Here is a 20,495-nt window from a genome sequence, read left to right on the forward strand (position 1 = left end):
ACCGTTTCGGTAAGATTTTCAAACCTCGTATCATTTTTGGTCAGTCGTTCAAAAGTTGCAAGTAAACAAACTTTCTACGATCTTCCGTAAAAAAATGATATTTTTATGGAGTGATATCATTTTGTGTTTTTAAACTTTTATACCCACATATATCTGAACATTTAACACGACCAACCAAAAAATATTTATTTCGTGATAAGCCAGACCACTATCTACGATTGTGGGTTCTCTGTTTAATTTCAAAAAAATATATTAACTATATGCGATATAATTTATTTATTTTTAGTTATCGTTTAAGTCTTATTTGCAAATCTATAGATAGGTGGATACATGTAAGAAAAACTCTTGTTATCTGTTAAAGCGTTAAATATGAAAGAAAGAAATAGTGTTTTAAGTGGGATAAACGTTGCTGTATTCCCTTAGCGGTGAGAGGAAACCTGCTAAGGAAGACGTGATTGATGAGCCAACCGAACGCTCATCATCATCCAAATGTAGATAAACACATCGAACTTCTGTTTACATAGATGGCGCTTCAATCTAACTCGTGCAGAAAACGAGAAAAGCACATCGAACTTCCTTTTGAACGAGATGCAATTATAACACCGGATTGCGGTAAGTAAAGTGCTGGCTTTAACTACAGAAAATGAGAGAGCGAGAGAGAGAGAGAGAGAGAGAGAGAGAGAGAGAGAGATGCATATATTGCCGGTTTTAGAGAGAGAGAGACTTTCATGACTTTTTTCTTAAGGGTCTAGATTTTTAAGAAGAAAAAAATACGACGAACAAATCGGTTTCATCTATATAATAAAACTGCCATGTTAACCTATGTTCACGGGAACAAAAACGATGGCACACATTTTTCTAGTTTCTGTAGCAGCACATTGGGTTGATGCAGCTCGCTGATAAAACTGAAGTTGTCAGTTTCTTACAACATTAATGACATCAAATTTTTGTTGTGCCTCTGTGCTATGTTTTTACGAGCTCGCCGATTTATCTTTCAAACAAACCCCACGATGTGTTAGTGATTATCAAAACACATGTAATACATTAGAGTTCCCCACAGTTAATAAATCGGGAAAACTGATATCGGGATAGAGTTGGCCTTATCGCATAGTTTAGATTTAAGACGATCAAATATCTTAAAAAACCAGTACGTGTAAACGCCTCATGTCAATTAAATAATTAAATATATCACCGTGGACATAATTCTCAATCCATCAGCCATACTTAGACCAATTAAAAGCGCCGGGGGAAGATTCTATCGGTGACCTCCAGTGACACTGGTAGTATACCGTTCAGGAGCAGCTATCAGCCGCCACTTGTGCACATCATTTTCGGAAATAAGCAGCACCCCAGGAATGTGATAAGACAAGAACAATAAAATATATCTACATGTAAAAGAGATGTTGCACACTGGGCCAATAACATCGGCTTCTTCCAAACATTTTTTTTTCCTTTTTTTTTTTCGTGTTTGGAGATGTTGCCAAAAAAAGTGACTCATCTTCGGGAAAGTTGATGAAAGCGTATAACTTTAAACTTTTATTTTCAGATTTTTAATATTAATTTGACAAAAACTGTTTTTAAAGACTTCTATTCAATTTAAATGAAAAATGAGAATAAAAATTTTGTTCATCTCAATCAAAATAAATTAGCATCAAAGTGTTTTACATGTGACCTAAAATAAATTTTTTTTTATAATTTTACAATACAACTGAATTATTTCAAAGACGTAATTTGACTGTCATCATTCCCTTAACATTTACACTATTGAAATTTAAAATGTAATCTATCTTCAGATCTCGTGAGGGAAGAAACATTTAAAACACTTGACATTTCCCGCAATTAGTGCTCTACATGCGGTTAACGAACCAAAACAGACAAATTCAAGCCATTCAAACACAAGTTTAATACACCTCAACTGATATTTACAATTTCAACACCATTTAAGTAATTTTTTTCTCCTCTCCATCCATCTTAGAAGCAACGTAGCGTTTATAATGCCAATGGGCGGTGGTTTTTTGTCGTTGAATTTTAAAATGATGAGGAAATTAGTTTCCATGTACTTGAATATTCACAGTGCCCGAAAAATGTCCTTTAAAACCTGAAAATGTTTTAAAAAGTTGTATGATTATCAGATTTTTTAAATTTTCAATAATTAATATTAGTTAAATAATTAAGTTGAAATTCATTCAGATCTATAATAGAACACACATGGCTTATCATATATGTATATTTCTATAGAATGAATTGGCACTCACAAATACATTATACACAGAATGTCAATGCAAGAAAGTTAAACACACCTATAGAAATCATGGAAAAAGAAAACAAAACAGATCTTAGATATAAATTAGAAATGGATTTTGTTTCTTACAAAATATTTTTCATTTCAATTTTAATGCTGATTGCCAAAAAAAAAAATTATGTAGTTGTCTTTAAATACTTTATTACTAGCATTGTTTAATTTATCATATCATAGAATTTCATAGAAATACAGCGCAAAATGTTTAGTAACCTTGCTCAGAATTAACCGTTTTATGTGAGCGGTGATTTACATAAAATGAAGATGTCTCTCCAACTTCATTTATTGCTATTTACATGTATACAAATTTTTTATTTCAATCATACAGATATAACTGCATATCTCATTTTTGTTTAGAAATAAAAAAAAATATACATATATTTGTTCTTTTACAAAAGGCGTTCTATTATTTATATGAATTTTAAACATTTACATTGACGAAAAAATGCTTGACAAAGGAATTTTCCCCCCATGTTCGCAAGTGATTAATGACGCGATGGACGAAAAGCACTAAAGAATGATTTTTAAAATAGCCAGTTTCCCCATAAAAAAGAATAAATTTAAATTAAAATTGTTCCAGAATCACATATATGTACATATCGTCATGCTCATCACTCAACGTCATTTATAAAACTTTACTGACACTGTTTAAAGTACAATATTTATCACATGTTTATAGTACTTCAAATCTAAAAGAGGAAAAAGAGTCAACACAAATGATATATTGTATCTAGTAGGAGAGAGAGAGAGAGAGAGAGAGAGAGAGAGAGAGAGAGAGAGAGAGAGAGAGAGAGAGATATGTTTATGGTATGAAATATTGAGATTTTTTTAAAAACTAAAATTAAACTTAACTAAATTGAATGGATTGTAATTGGTCATAAATCAATACTTTGAAAGGTATCAATGCTTGATTGCCCCAAATCCAGTGATGGTAATAAGGAATTTTGAGGCTTTTCCGAGGTTAATTTATTTGATTTCTACAATTGAAGATTACCTTTTAAGGCTACACATTAACACTGTTCTGTTTCCGATTGTTGATTGCCATGTTAAGAAACCTGCGTTTCAGTCTTCCATTTTACTTCTATAACGAGGTGCATGTAAACTTAAGAACTAAACAGCATGCATTCACCTTAAACAATTGTATTTTTTATGGTAGTTTTATTAAAAGCTATTTTTAAAGAAAGGATAATGAAAACTGAAGATGCGATATATTTATATCTGCCTACATGTATAATAGGAAGGAATTCGTCACTTTACTAAAACTAGATTGTAACAAAAAAATTAGACATTATCATCATTTCATCTCGTAAAACACCGGTAAATTGTGAATTTTAACAAGCATTTCAGAGAAATATGACAGCTTTGGAGTTGCACGAAGATTATTAATTTTAATTTTACTAGAATTATGGCACTGCAGACTCGAGTCCGGACATAAAATGGAGCCGTAAAAGAGATATAATTAAAAAAAAAAACTTTACGTAACTAAGTAAACAATAATTGTCTGTAACCGTGTGTATTGTCTGAGCGCCTTGTGGTTGGCGCTCCATTCACCATGCAATTGCAGAGCATAAGACAGGGGGCATTGAAAACTACCGCCGTGAAATTGAATACCAGTAGATCCTTCTTTTTGAAATTTATTTTTAAAAAAATCCAATAATTAATCTCTCTCGGAAAGTAATGAAGATAAAGTGAGGACAGGGCGTCTAAAGACTATATGCATATTTATAGATTAACATGGATACAACTTGTCCCAGGCGTAAAACACGAAACAAGAATTCATCAAATGTACCAAATACTTATCTCTTACATAACTCATGGCCCCCGTGATCCATCTTTGGGCCCTCGTCTTGGGACATGCTAGGATAATTATGGAATATTTGCTGCTATATTTGTGCTTTTTATCTCTAATTTTTCATAGTGACTTGAATAATCTGGTACAAATAAAATCGGTCTTTGCATGCAGTTATGGAATTCCATCCCTTTGCATTTTCTGAATGGTTTTCTTTATTTTTTTTTTGATGGACGGTATTACACCAAATGTATCTTTTAATTTTGAGGACATTTATTTTCAGGTGAAGTTCTTGATCAATCTTTTCCCTCACCCTCATTATTTGGTCGTAAATAGGTAAAAAATGGAAATCAAGGTTTTGGGAGCTTGACTCATGGATATGCACTTGCGACACATTTTGCAGCTTTACGTATGCATGTGGTTTTGAGTCATGATGACCGAAATCTATTCTTTTCTTTTTTTACAAATAAAACCAACAATTCATTACTCTGTGGCGGATGCATCAAAATGATAATTTGGTGCAAACATGATTAAATTTTATAAAAAAAAAAAAAAAACACCTATCAGCTTAAAGAATAGTCATGAAAAAAAAATTGAAAGTGAAGTAAAATATAAACGAAATAGATTACCTACGGGTGATACCGCATGCGAATTTCAAAATACTAGATTCTTCCTACCTAATTTACTGATTGATACATGTAAAGATTTTGTGTCTGTAATTTTTCAATATCCTTCCCAAAAGTGTGGGAATTAATTACGTATTTTTTAACCTTAGAGGTTCAATTGAGGTTCAATTGAAATTTTACGGTGACAAGTTTGAGGCTTTATTTTCATAAAACAGATAGCAAGGCTAAAATGACCCGATATCTCGACCTCTGAAGTCGACATCTTAACCTCTTCAGTGGATATCTTGTTCAGTTCACCTCTGACAACATGACCCGTCATGCTGACAGCATTACCTCTAATCACATCCAATTATCTTTTAAACCGACATCATAACTTCATGAGCTGACATTTTGACCTTTTAAAGCCCAACATTCTTATCTTGTACTCAACACTGACAAATCACTATTATTATTTTTTATAACATTAAGTATATATTTTACGACTCTAAAGAAAGCGGTTTTTTGGGGGGGTTTATTTTTTTTTACTGAAAAGTGAAGTGTAACATTCAATGAGTCGCTGATTTTCTCCTCTCTATATGAGTGTTTCTAGTACGATTGTGATCTTTTTTTTATCATTCTGCTGATGAAAAAGAATTTGTACAAAGAAGGTGGTTATATAGATCTCCAAAGCATAATGAGCTAAGTCATTAATCATTCGTTAAGAGGACGGAATAGAAACTTATTGATGAATTGTTTAGCAGACAGATCCCCACATATCACCCTCAAAGATCGCTCCATTCACCTGGTTCCCATTCAATGTAGGGCAGATTTTAATTCGGTGCGGAGCGGAAATTCCCGTAGTCCTTAGGTGTGAAACTCGTTAACAGAAACAACAGAAAACATGTGTTGATTTTATACTAATATAAAAAAAGATATCAAATGAGCAATGATTTCAAGACCACACATCAAAGATTGGAGAAAACTGATGTCTTCAGCATCGAGTATACCCAACGAACACGTGTCAAGCGATTTCGAGATATATACGAGATGGAAATCTGGTTCGCGTTAATTGGTCATCCCTTTTTATCTTCGTTGGTTTGCACTCTCTAAACACTAATACCCAGATGTCAATTTATTTTTTCAGCAAATGATGAAAATATTTACAAAACATGCACGATAAAACGATTAAATAGGTAGTTCAATGAATATATCTTGATTTTCGTGACTGCAAGCGGTACACATTGATATAAGAATAAGAAGATTTTTTTTTTCATTTTTAATGTGCACGCTTTTCGGTTGACGACTATTTCAACTCAGATTGCATGAAAATCAGCATATACGTAATCTATTTTTGGAGAAAGCTGCTAAGTTTACTAAAAAACCTTTCGTGGAATTCTTTTATTTACCATTTCGGTTTCTTACAGAGTACCAGCTCAAAGGTAGTACGAGGCAAACATTGACATGCCTTATGTATTTATGATAATGTATGTATCATAATTCACTCCATAAACACTCATTAATGCTGTTGTCAACATAATATAACCCAAAATGCGAAGATCTTGTGTTTACTACTTTCTTCAGCAGACATTAATTACCATTTGTAGTACAAATCCAAAAACTGTCGCCACACTTAAAATATTTCCCCACAACACACGACGAATGAAATCTACAGGATTTTTGACATAATAGACGCGTGTACATTTCAAAAATAGTCATGATATTTTACACGAAACTTATTCTGTACAGGTAATAAAAACATACATGGTGTTTAATATAAGATGTAATTACCATTAAGAAACGTAGTAGTTTTTTAAGATAAACAAATAAAAATCTTAAATTAAATGTGTTTAACAACGCAATTCCATTATGTATATGATATAAATTGAGGAAATAGAGACCGATAATAGAATATAGAAATGAAATTGATTCATGTTTGAACTGAGTGTTCTTAATAAATAGATTCAACCATTATTTGTGGGTTTTCTAATGAGAGTTTATAGCGTTTAGAAAAATCGATCATTTCATAATTAATTAATCCATTAATCAAAATACACTGTCATTCATAAACTTATTATGTAGACCTAAATATTATCATAAGAGTTTTACGATTTAGCTTTTGAAATGAAGATGCATGAAGATATATACATATACTCGCAATACTACTATTATCATAATATATTACGTTTTTCAATCAAACAATTAATCAGTTGATAGGAATTACAGCAGTTTTACAACAAGGGCACAAAATTTTAAATTCGCCATCGGCCAGAGTTTCAATAAGTGATTTCATACCTAGATCTTACAATGTGCATACATTGCAATACGTTAATGCACACATGTATAGGCGTACTCTTGCAGTTCTTTTAAAATAATATCCCACTGCCACAGACTAAATTTCTTAATAAATGTATACACTAATTTACAATTATTAAGTTAATTAGTATAAAAACAGCCATGCATGCATTGGAGAACAAAACATGAAAATCTCGAATTTCTCATACTATAAATAACTGTTCCTCACAATATAACGAAAAGATTACCAAAGGAATGCTATTTTTATCGTGCACGTATACAAAAATAACAATTATTGCACAAATGAAAAAGTAATTTTACATTTATGGTGACTGCACTTGTGGTATTAAAGGAATGGAGTGCGAAATTCTAATATATTTTTTTTTACCTTCGCAGTACAAGTTTAATGTTACTATACATCATGAATGCGATACGGTGAATGTAAACCGAACCATATAAGGGCCGAAAAGATCAACGCTGCAACTATTTAATTTCGTATAACACATGTTGTAAGCAGATAAAAAATTTCACTTGTCTCGGTCACAAGAGCTGATGTTGATATGCCGCGATACATGATTCCGACAAGACGGCAGGGAATTTATTGTCATATCACCAGGAGGTGTACGGTTCCGAATAAATAAATTTTTTAAAAAAATTTCAAAATACGCAAGCTTTGTCTATGACAGCAAATTAGATACAGGTACATCAATTAATAGCGCGTGTTATGACATTTTTACAAGCTTCAGATGACAATTTACTACTCCAGTTCAGACATAGCAGGAGTATTTTACGGCAAATTAATTGAAATTATTATAAATAAAGATGAAAAAGGGGTTAGTATATTTCTAATTTTACACACGCCGTGTGGTTATTTTTTGCGTTTTGTTAAAAAAGTGTCCGAAAGATTGAGTCATCTTGCACTTCTGGAAAGCATATCTACCTGCCTGGTACAGAACATCGTGGAATTTTGAAACAGCACACCGTAAACGGTGTTGCGTTTATGTTGCATATGCTATAAGTTTTACCAGTATCGTTTCCTTAAATTCAGTACCCCAAAAATGTAAATGTTTATATTCCGTTCCCTTGGTTAGATTGTACATACATGTATATGTGTATTAAAACCACAACATGCTTTTACATGTGTTTTATAAACAGAAATTTATTCGACGTTATTTGACCTCCTGTGCGTAATGTAACCGAATATATTGATACGAAAGAGGGACAGTGTCTAAGTTTGTTTAACACATCTGTTGAATTATATATATGCACACATAAGAAACATGATATAACAAAAGGGCATCAATACAGGTTAGTCACGATTTGTAACCGGGTAAAATTAATTTTAAAGCGTCCAGTCTATGACAGGTAATTGATAACTGAATGTTGGCTATATGAGACTAAGCTAAAATAATAATAACGACTCTGAATTTATTTTATAGCTGTTTTGTTCCTGAAGAAGTTTGCATGTGACGGACCCTAAACTCTCCAGTCCTGCAAGGAAGTTTCCGACATGTAGCAGAGAGAGCCAGCGAAGCATATTGCTGTGGGATTTCATCCCATTATTTATGAAGATTGAAAAATCAATTAAATAGCTTGCAAATCTGCCTGAATAGCCAAATTATACATTTTCTTTCTATTAGGATCTGAAAATCAGAGCCGTCTGTTGGCATGCGATGCAAATATCCCTGCGACACGTGCTAAAACATTTAAACGATCAAGATTCACAGCGTGCTCTGGTTCAGGAGAAAAGAGACAGCCAATCAGCGCTCTAAATTACACGTGTCTTAATATAACAAACAGAATGTTATGCAAAAACAAATTAAGGGCTTCGTTAGGAGCCTGATGGCTTGGTCAGATAGTTTGCATACGGTTCCTCTGTCCTGTTCGTTCCTGATCGTCTTTGAAGTAGTCTAATTGCTTGTCAATCGTGTTTAGTATGCATACACGCAGTTTTGTGGATTACAGTTATTGTCATTAAAATGTAATCAATTTCTCATAATTTTTTGTTCTTTTTTGTCATACCAGCTACGAAAATTTGGCTGTACTCATGAATCTCTGGTGATTTGATACAAGGGAAGAAACATCGTTGTGCCGAATCGCATTAAAATCAAGAACTGTAGATCGAGCAAGTCTTAGAATAGATGAGAATCTATGCTTTGATCGAGCAGGAATAGATGAAATGTATGCTTTAAAAGAGAATCTGATACTCTTTTTTAATAAACATTGAAAATATTCAATATCTTTGTAACAATACCTCATTATGATGTATGAACTTTAAATTCAAAATATTTATGATATTTTCATACACTTTAAACATATTTGAATTTCTCATGAGTCAGAAGTCAAAGTAGAATAATGTGAATACCTTTCGCAACCCTGGAGTTTTTCACTTCGGTTAAGACATCATTAGAGAATAAAAAAGATGAGTGACCTTACGTTATTATTATTTTTTGTTCTTTTGAAAAATGCAGGCAAAACTGTAGAATGAGTCATGCAATGTGTTCTTTTTCAATCTGTTTTATTTGTGGACGTTCATAGTAATTAACCCTTCGTGCTTTATTCTAATAAGGTTCCTTAGAATTTGCATTCCTGCCCATGTGCGAAGAATACTATAATAAACTGGGTCACTGTATCATCACAATTCTCTCTATATTTTTTCCCCTCTCCTTCTCTTTGTATAAGATTATCAAATTCTTTATTAAACTTCAAAGTAGAAAAAGATTTCAACATCACTGAAAAGGTAAAACTTTGTGCACAAAGGAACAAAGGACTACGCAATTGGTCATTAAAAATTCAAGAGTCTAATGCCAAAATATCCCCTTAACCCTCTCCCGTAAAATACATAATAATTGGTAAACTAACTGGTCACCATATCATATTATTGTGAAAGTGGTTTAGAACGGTTATTATTTTTTCATGTATATTTTATCATTGGTGTCGTATTTTCGCTTTCTATCGTCTATCATATTTTAAATCACCTTATATTGAAGTTGGTTTAGAACGTTTGTTGTTTTAATATTTTATGAATATTTCATCAATGATGTAATATTTTTCCTCTCTTGTTGCCAATTTATAACAACCATATTTCACATCGTATAGATTGGTTGGTTGTTGCTATTAAAGGGTTAAACTAATGATAACTATTAATTTCATCAAAATTCTTACAAATCTCTCGAAAAAAAAAACCTATTAAGATTTCTCTTTTTAAAAAATGGCAAATAATTCGTTAAGGGCAGATAACTCTTTCAAAAAGTTTTTAAGTGCAAAAGTTTCAGTCAAGAGAGTTCGAACAGTCGTGTGCATTTGGTTTAAATTTATGTTAATGTTTCTTATAACTCGTGTTAGATTAATCAAAATTGCTCGATTCTCATCAGTTTTATATGAACTACTAATAATTTTAGCTACTCTTTTTTCGAGATGTTAACAACAATATAAGTGTATAACACTTTGAATTCAATGAACAATTTAAACCTTTTCCTTTTTGTTTATTATTTGTATATGTGCAGAGTCCTTTTGATTTTTTTTTACCTGAATAAAATGAAATTGAATTTAGGTTGAATTGTTAGTGCTTCACTGTGTGACAAGATCACACAAGGAGGGGAATTCATGAAGTCAAGAAATCTATAATCACATTATAATCTTCAATGCAGATGCGTGCTCTGGAAAAATCCATCAATTTCTTTTACTGAGGAAGCATGTCTTAACCAAATAAATTGAACTTGTGACAATGAATGACATTATTTAATCACGAATCTTATTAATGTGATCAGCCAATCGACAAATTGAACTGTTCAAAAACGGAACTGACACCAAAAGCAACATCCTTTAGCAGATAAGAAATGTGATGTGTCACTTTCGGACCATGTGCGAGTTAATAGAAAAGAAAACCCCGAAAATTTAAACGTTTTTACTCTTGAAAGGTATATCATTTTTCCAGATGTCTGGTGGACGGAAGAATAAGAAGCAGACGATAATATTTCGAAATACAGACGATCGACCTTCATCAGACATTTTTCGATCATCGTGTGCTTCGTGATTTAGGAGCGAAATGTTGAAAGATGCATTGATGTTTCCGTCTTTTAAAACTTAATTTGAAGTATGTAAATCAACATTCTGTGAAAGTGTGTCATAGGAAGACATAATTTAAAAAATTAATTGATTTCAAGTAGGTTAACGTTTATATATAGCAACTTCTTGTTCTGACATTATGCATGTATGCATAGTGTGCACGCACTTGTATAACATTTTTGCTAAGTTTTTAAATAAGTTAATCAAGAAACATTAATTTACAAAAATACTATATATATATATATATATATATATATATATATATATATATATATATATATATATATATATATATATATATATATATAGCTCCAAAAAGGTGAATTTCTCTGTGCTTTATTTATATATATATATATATATATATATATATATATATATATATATATATATATATATATATATATATATATATATATATATATATATATATCCAAATCACAAAAGTATTTTCTCAGTGTCCGGTAAAAATATAATAAAAGAAAAAAAGCAACACTAACTGCAAAACATAAGCGCTTTCATTGTTAAAAATCTTCAGACGTTTTACAGTCGTTAAAACTATTAGTTTTAACGACTGTAAAACGTCTGAAGATTTTTAACAATGAAAGCGCTTATGTTTTGCAGTTAGTGTTGCTTTTTTTCTTTTATTATATATATATATATATATATATATATATATATATATATATATATATATATATATATATATATATATATATATATATATATATATATATATATATATATATATATATATTACTTATCTTTTTAATAAGATATACAAAAATATTTTGAAAAAAACCCCAATATCTGAAATACTTGTATAAACTAAATATATAGAAATAAAGTTCATAAATACACTAATGACATGCATGTTAACATAGACACTTAGTAACATATTATGATTTGGAAGGGTGAAAAATAGCCAGACTTAATTGTTTATTTATGATAATCAAATTCAAAAATTACGGAAAATGAATCACAATAGCGATGAATGGACAAATTACTCAATATAAAAACACTATTAGTTGATGACTCCCCCCGAATGCAAACCAGTAATCGGGCTGCAATTTCATCGGCTTCCGACTGCCAAGTCTGTAACCTGCACGTCAGACAGACAAACTTTGCAGTGACTAAAACAGGTTTGTATTTACAATGCATTGTCCTGACCTTGTCTCTGGGATTTTTTTTTACATATCGAAGATATATTGTTGGTTTTTGGTTTTTTTTTTTAAATTAAGAAATGATGACGCACTATGGAAAAAGGATACAAGACATTACTTGTAACAATTGCTTTTAAATTGTATTTAAAATACATTTGTGATTCAAATGATAACTTAATTTAAAATTTAATTACGGTCAACATGCACAGAATAAATAAAAGTAATAAATCCGGATAACTATATGGAACTATCTATTGGACAGATATTCATGCCAAAAGTATGTCAAAATTAATGAGCCGGATATCCAAAAACTGTGTAAATTACAATTTGGCTCATTTGACAACTTATTAGTTAGGAAACAAATTTCTTTGTCTAAAAATTATGTGACAGGCTCTTGAAGGACTCCAGGCCATACTTGTAGAAAAAGTGCGATTTGGTACAAACTAACATGTATTTGACTTTAGATAAATTCATTTAAGTTGTGAATTTTATTACATGAGAAACAATCTAGCTACTTCAACTCAGACTGCCCTTATAATATCAAAACTGTTTTTCTTTATCAACGAGGCAAACGAAAATGCTAAGCAATGCATACATACAAATATACTATATCTTTCATCCGTTTAAAACTGTTTATCAAATTAGCAAAATATTTTTAAAAAAAGTCTGAGAATTTTTTTCTACAATTTTTTTTTCAAATATTCTACATATAAATATAACCCTTTGATAAACAAATTTTATAATAATTAAACTCTGTCTAAAATATATATTTATCTAAAAGTATCCGCCATGACGGTCGACTGATGTCTTTTCGCCGGAAATAAGCGTGGCCCCTTAAGACGTCAACTTTTTAGTTTTTTGATTAAATTTGGTCAAATTGACATCTTTGTTTTTGCATACGCTAAGTGATCTCGAGATTAAATGGAGACTTCTTGTTCATTTGTCTGGCAGCCGACGAGTTCATAGAAACGGACATGGAATTCTCGTGGGACGCTGGATCGGTATTGACAGAGAACTCCCCGCTGACGTGGTAAATTAAGTAAGCAATCAATAAAGAGGCATTTAGAGGAAGCGAGAGGATCAGCAAAAGAAGTTATCACTTTCATTAAATACTAATAGAGGGAAAGTCATCTCGTTGAAATTACTGATCACATTGCGCATACAATTAGCGCAATTCTTAGCTTGTTTATTACTGAGAAATTTAAGGATTCTCAAAATAAAATTAAAATTTGTTTAAAATTCAAGATCACATGTACACATCATTAGCTCAAGTTACAGACAGTTTATAAATAATTATTCCTCAAAATTCCTCAAAAATTATTTTTCAAACTCAAGATTACATGCGCATATACATGTGTAATTAGCGCAAATTAAATTTTTTCAAATTGTATAAATTATAATTTCCGTCAAAATTCTACTATAAATTCAAGAATACATGTACATAAAATTTAAAACAAACGAAATCTTGTTAATAATTGAGTTGTTTAAGATTCCTAAGGAATAGAAACACTTTTTTTTTTATTCAAGACAATATCATTCTTCATATACACAAATGGATACATACAGTTTTCTCCTCTGAAGATGATTTATAACCAGAATATACAAATTTATTCAAACTAGAATGAATTTTTATTGTCTATAAATGAACACACAGTAGCATCAATTTGAATATGTGAAGGAAGAAAAAAACATGATCGTATCGTAAATTTCAAAATATACATTATACTAATAAATAATGGAAAAGTTTTCTGCGATGTAGAATAGAACAGAAACTTAGCCTGACAGCTTTTGGGAGAAGTCTATGCTAAATTGATGTAGATGACTCTCTCGTACTTTGCACAATACAAAAACAGTTATATTTCCTGCAGTGTTTAGTTTTGTAATATCATTGTTTCAACATAAAAATTTAAACAATTTGCATGCCTTTCGTAAGGATTAATATAAACAAAATTTAAAACCAGAAATCATAAATCTTGGTAATTATACAAATATGGTGCATATTTGAAGTTAATTAACAAATACAATTTGCAAAATGAATGTTCTTCAATTTCCTGTCGAATCAAAGGATGAACTTGTTGATATAACATTCATATTGCTGAAAATAGAATAAGTTTTTTTCACCTCCAATTCTTAATTAAGAGCCTCTATTAATATCTCTTCAAAGAATCAAATATTTGACCTTTAATTGTCAAGAACATTGTTGATATGTGTGGGGTTATTCTGTGTGGAACCGTCTACACAACAAAGACATGACAAGCGCTATGGACACCTACAATGTAACAAGTATAGGTATATAACAAGCAAACCGACAACATGTAAAAAATGATTTATCAACAACTGAAAACAGTAACAAAACCAAGGTATGACAATCTGAACAATTCAACAGCTATAGATTTATCATTAGGGAGACGTTTGAAGCCTTTATCAATCCTCATTACCATGACGTTTCCAATGGTAATCTCAAAGCCGAAATATCACTGGGAGAAATGATGGGGACATAAAGTCGCGAGATTCTATATAATGGTTGAAGGGATTCTTTGATATTCATCTCTTGTGCTTCAACATTTGTATAAGCGTGTCCGCTTAAAGGCGAAACATGATGGATAGTTGCTGTTTTCATCATTGGAACATCAAGTTTTTCTTCAAAAAAAATTTTTTTTAAGTCGAAAAGTATAATTCGTTGTAGTAGCCATAACTCCTGATTGTGTCCAGGCGGCTTTGAATCTCTGCCTGCTCTTATACTCTGTGGGGAAATCTCGGCCTGGTATCGTGGCTTATTATTGACAAATAATGTCACAGCATATTCACTGCGTGGCAAAATGGTTATTTACAATGGCGAATGATCCCTTTATCTCCGACAACAGTGGTAGCATTTGGAGTCCGTTTGGACACACACATTCTGTTATCAAAACCATCACGTCATTATTTTCAGTTACGAGCGACGCGGACGACGTAAAAACGAAGATAATCGCAACACAGCTTCTCACTGCGCTTACTGCGTCCCCCATCATTTTAGCTTTATTAGATTAACTTTTTCTTTATAGTGGTGACTTTTTCACTTGATTGTACCGCTTGTGACCGTATTGCCTTACTAAAACTTCTAATTGTTCAATATGGTTGGTGCCAATCTGCACAATAAACGAAGATTACGTGCCGTTCTTGTCTGAATTTTGGTTGCTCTCTCTCTCTTGATTGTTCTTAGATGGCTACTTTATATTATTTATTTGCATCATGTTTCAACGAACTAATTAAACTTTGATTTATTTACAAATCCCATTTCATCCTCAATTACATAAATTTACACGAATATGCCTGCATATTTATAAAATATGGGTCAACGAATGTTTAAGTTACTATTTCTGCAGCCATATCTGTCACATTAAAGAAGATTTTGTTATTGTACAACTTTCAGATTCGTTGGTGTCTTCAAACCTATTTTGAAAACCCACAAAGAACCTTATCATTAGGTTAATGACCGTTCCTTAGTTGTTCAAGCAACACTGAATAAATTGGTAGGAGTCTTGTATTAAATATCAATTTATATTTAATAAATTTTTAAGTATTTAAAAAAAGAATTCGATTTCTTTCGATTTCATGCTTAAAATCAATGTAGATGTTCAACAGAAATAAACTGATACAAATGTTTGCAATAGAAAATAATATACACCATAATGTTTGAGCAGTTACCTTTATCATATTATTTATCTGCTAACACTATGACTCACGTGTATCAAAGGAAGAGACATCTGGGTTAACACAACTTTAACAATATGATAAAAATATTGCTTATTATTTTATTAGCAAAACAGGTTTCATGTTTATGGAAAATAGGTCCATTGTGTCCAATAACTATCATTTATCATTATGACGTCATGGGACCACAAGCGGCCATTAGAACCAATTGAGCAGAGCATGGCGTATGTCCGGAGTCAAAGATATTAAACTGATAGCAGATACAGCTGTATTTAGCATAATTTCCATTTGTCTGACAATGTATTGTGATGTTGAAGCGCACGACCAGACATCGGGCCTCGGGCTTAAAACATCCAAGCTTATCTTCATATGGAACCGGCAAAGTAGCCAACCCCAAAATCATTCCCCAAATGGATTTTCTGTGTTTGAATTTCGTATCAAAATCCAATTATTCAATTACCATATTTACGGTGTGGCTTTAGCATATTTTACGGGAGATGCATTGCAGACAATATTCCTTTGTCGATGGGGTTTGAAAAAAAAAATTACGATCCAAAATTACAACGATTACTGGGGCCATAAGGCTAGAGTCATGAAAACGGATTTCCTATCTGTGAAATCTTTTTTGCCGTTGGTCTATTTTGTTTACAGACGAGGAATTGAACATATTGAAAGTGACAGCAAAGTTAGAATAAAAGTAACCTATAGGATATGCATCTTTTCCCATATTCGATAAAAATTATTTTTAATTGAATGAACATGCTGGTTTTATTTCGCCCAGAAGAAAAATCGTAATCAGCTTGATTATTCTGAAATAATTTTACATGTGCGTTTGGAATAGTAATTTCTCCGATACTGTATCGCGCTTGTGTTAATAAAAAAATATCATATTTTAGGATCATAACAAATGGATATAATTAAAAGGAAATCTTTATTCTTATTTTTAAAAATTAGATCTTTGCAAAACAAAATGATAATGATAAATAAAACATGCACACCCACTAAAAAAATTGACCGAGATAGGATAGGCCAAACGAAAACCCATAAATTTAGGCTGCGTATTTTACACATTGAAAAAAAAAACAATTTTCTGGTTTTGCACGAGTATGCAAGCGAAAATGACTCTTTGTCTAACGAAAGCTCAAATGGTCATGAAAGAACCTATGAATCAAAATAAATGCTTAATCCTGGACGCCAATCGTCTGCTCTGAAGATCGGTCGGCAGCTGTTTAGTCTTGATAAGCATGTCGACCCCGACATAAAATAAAAAACCACATCAGGGCTGGACGTATCAGAAGACATGCATGTCCAATTGTTAAAATCCACGAATGTTGATTTTTTAAAAGGTGGGGAAAACGCTTACAATTCTAGATAACTATCACCTGAGTAGTATATGAACGCTTCATTTTTGTTAAAAAAATAATTAATTATTCAGAAATCCGTAATTCGACAAAAGTAATGATTTTCTATGCAAAAAATAAAGAAAGATCAAAAAATATTTTATAACCCGGGCTAAATTAGCTTACTTTGAATTCAACAATTTTGTATAATTAGCGCGTTTTAATCCGATCGATAGGATTATTTCTATCATAATGTACAAAAACACAGCTTTGGTGTTGAAACATTAATGACCTTGTAAAATCACACTTTTAGAGTGCTTGATATAATCAAGATATGACAGTTTCCCTTTGCTCTCTAAATGCAAAAGGAAAAAAAAAATTCGCGCGTTAAAAATTGTGCTGTCAGTGAAGATAAAAATTCATCCTTGGATTATGCAAAATAAAAAAAAAATACCCACGTAATCAGTAGTAAACCATTAATTCAAGATGAGCTCCAAAAGATAAGCTTTAATTGCCATTATGAAGGCTTAAAATAAATGTCATTCAATGCATTTTTTGTATACAGACAATGCTGGAGTATAGAAAAAATCCAAAGTTAATATAATCTCTTCTTTTTAAAGCTCTTTTGATTAATTTTTAATAATTTTTGAAGCCATCATTTGTTAACACAAACATTTTAAATGCCATTAAAAGAATCGGGTTATTTTAAAATATTTCTATTCAGATTTTGATACCTTCGATATTATGAGAGACTTGGTATACTAGTATCTGCTGTTGAAAGGGGGTAATCAGAGATGGTTATACGGTAATATAGAAGTGAAATCGACCGTTATAAACAGAAATTGTAACTTTCATCGGCCACTTCAGACGTTACACAGACTCTGTTGAGAAAATTATCGAGAGATTCTCTAGGGAAACTTGATCATGGAACACTTGTCTCCAGTTTTAATTGAACATTTCTTTTTCTTTTTTCAATCAGTAACCATGTGCAATTTTGTTAAGTTTGATCCATGCAGGGAAATAACTTTGAGTTGTATGTAATGCTAAAACGTACTTGAATAGAATATGTATTTCAACAGCCGAATATGAGTTACATGTAGCAAATAGATTGATGCACAAAACTCACACCATGCAGTGGCGTGTATCAAACCGCACACCAAACCACAGCATATATATCTAGATAGAGTTTTAATTTTGTATGATTTTTGGGGCAAAGTCAGTCTAAATATCATTAAAAACCATTTTAACTCTGTCAGCAAAATGTACAAATTCAGGAACTGTTCAACGTTTTTTTCCAAACTGAGAGATCAGTTGTTTACACATCGGGATAGAAAACATCGTGTTGTTCCGTGCTCCGTACCACAGAAAGAACGACAACTACACGACCGTCAGAGAGCGCTGGCAGAGGCGAGCGCCACTCGACTTCTCAACACGAGTTTATGTTTGCAATATTATTAAACTAACAGAAGCGATCATTTCCGTCTGTTGCCGAAATGAACATGTAAAAGGCGGAGCTTCTGTCACGATGCGTTGAAAGATGCGCGAAGAGGTATGTTTAACCTTCTGTCGGTCAGACGTCCGATTTTTTTTTTTTTTACAGGAAACCCAATTCGTTCGGCTGGAGTCTTGATGGAATTTTTGTAAAAGGGGGAGGGAGGTTTAAATGATGAAGTCACTTCGATATTATATTCAAAATTTTTCAGGTATCATTAAATTGTCAAACCAATACATTATGCATATATATACGTGCTCCTATAAAATCTACCGTCGCTAAGTGTACGGTCATCTGTTCTAAGGGGACCAATAAATGACAAGCAATTCAGGTGTTCGGGTATTACCTGTAGAATACGCAATGACGATGGATATCTTAATCTGATCAATGCTTTACAAAGGTCAGCAGAAGACCGATCACCTCCTGGGTTTAGATATCGCCCGTCTAGGCTGATGTGGTCGTTGTGTGGCCGGCTCCAAGACTGTTAATGGATATTAATGGTCGCAATTAGAATTTATTCTCCCAAAAGAATTGGAATTAATCATATTTATGTACATATATACTTAAGGTCATTAATATTGTAGACATGGCTATGATTTCATAGGCAGCAAATGCACGACTTGCTTCTTTATAAACCATTTCTAAGAGTACTCCCAACAGATCTAGAACAGAGCCTATAGACGGAACATCATTTCGAATCTTACATTTACATCTGCTTGAATAAAAGTCTTCCTTCGGTATATTGTTTGCCGAACAAAAGATTAAACAGATACTATCGACAAATTTCGACATTACCCCTGTTCAGGTTGTATATCAGATTCAAACACAAAAATTCGTTTCTCCACTCTATCCCGATACAGATCTGTAAGTTTCTAACATGTAAAATATACACGCTGACATTTATACTTCCTGTGAGGAGATGTAAATTTCGGGCCGTAAAATGATGTAAATTTCCAGCGGCGGCCCCGAGCTGACATCTCTCTTGTCAGACTCTTCTGCTGTTCGCATCACCTGCTCACCTCCCGGCGCTGTGCAAGTCTCGACCCTAATGTCCCCACAAACACCTTCCAGAAGAGTTGAGGTGTGTAGTTGTCATATGTTATTTGGCAACGTTCTTGTTGTGTTCACACAGTCGCTGTGTGTTGTTTAAGCGCATTTTGATTTAGATACCTACATGTAGGTGTTACAGGCCGTGGTGGCGCGTGAATTACGATCAACAGAAATTTTATCACATGCATTGTTAGATCTACAGTATTTTTCAGATTTAAAAGAAGTTTGGTACCTCAGTATGTCATCAATTTGAAATCGAGAGATAAAAAGCATTCTGTGGCGTATTATTATTTGTAATGTACATGCACATATATCGGAAGAATTATCGGGTATGAGTATACATGTAACTTTGTTTTGGTTATAATGTTCTGATCGAACAACTTCATGTTGTTGTTTTTTTCAAACAGCAATATGACATAGGCCCTGTCTATTTCATTGTCGGCCATTCAGTCATGGTTCATTGGAATCAACAATGTTTGTCCGACTGTGGTGCTATTCCTATAACCTATGTGTGTTTTGCTGGAGACAAACTTTTCAACTTATTTTGATGCAAGAAATAAATAAAAGCACACTGAAAGCCCAACATACCTCTTACATGTAATAAAACATGATTTAACAAATGACACCATATGGTTTCTGTAAGCATATCTCGAATAGTCATTGACAAATTTGACACCGAGAGGCGACAACGTGAATGTTGGCCCCAA

The 20,495-nt window shown here is 32.2% G+C and overlaps 1 protein-coding gene across 4 annotated transcripts in view; it reads right to left on the reverse strand.

Annotated features, from left to right (window-relative positions):
- The window catches only part of LOC128190115 (uncharacterized), a 23,322-nt gene extending 3,527 nt beyond the window's left edge, over nt 1-19,795 (reverse strand). The window contains exons 1-4 of one of the 4 annotated variants that reach the window (XR_008244324.1): nt 19,645-19,795; nt 19,085-19,219; nt 14,393-14,482; nt 13,801-14,308 (exon numbers count right to left, since the gene is read on the reverse strand). Coding sequence is in view for 2 of the 4 variants with exons in the window: in XM_052862025.1 (XP_052717985.1) it covers nt 14,429-14,482; nt 19,085-19,219; nt 19,645-19,746 (291 nt within the window). In the remaining 2 variants the exon portion in view is untranslated. The other 3 variants (XR_008244323.1, XM_052862025.1, XM_052862024.1) reach the window with 3 other exon arrangements.
- Nucleotides 19,796-20,495: the final 700 nt, after the last annotated feature.

This window comes from Crassostrea angulata, chromosome 6 (genome assembly GCF_025612915.1).
Source record: "Crassostrea angulata isolate pt1a10 chromosome 6, ASM2561291v2, whole genome shotgun sequence".
NCBI classification, from domain to species: Eukaryota; Metazoa; Mollusca; class Bivalvia; order Ostreida; family Ostreidae; genus Magallana; species Magallana angulata.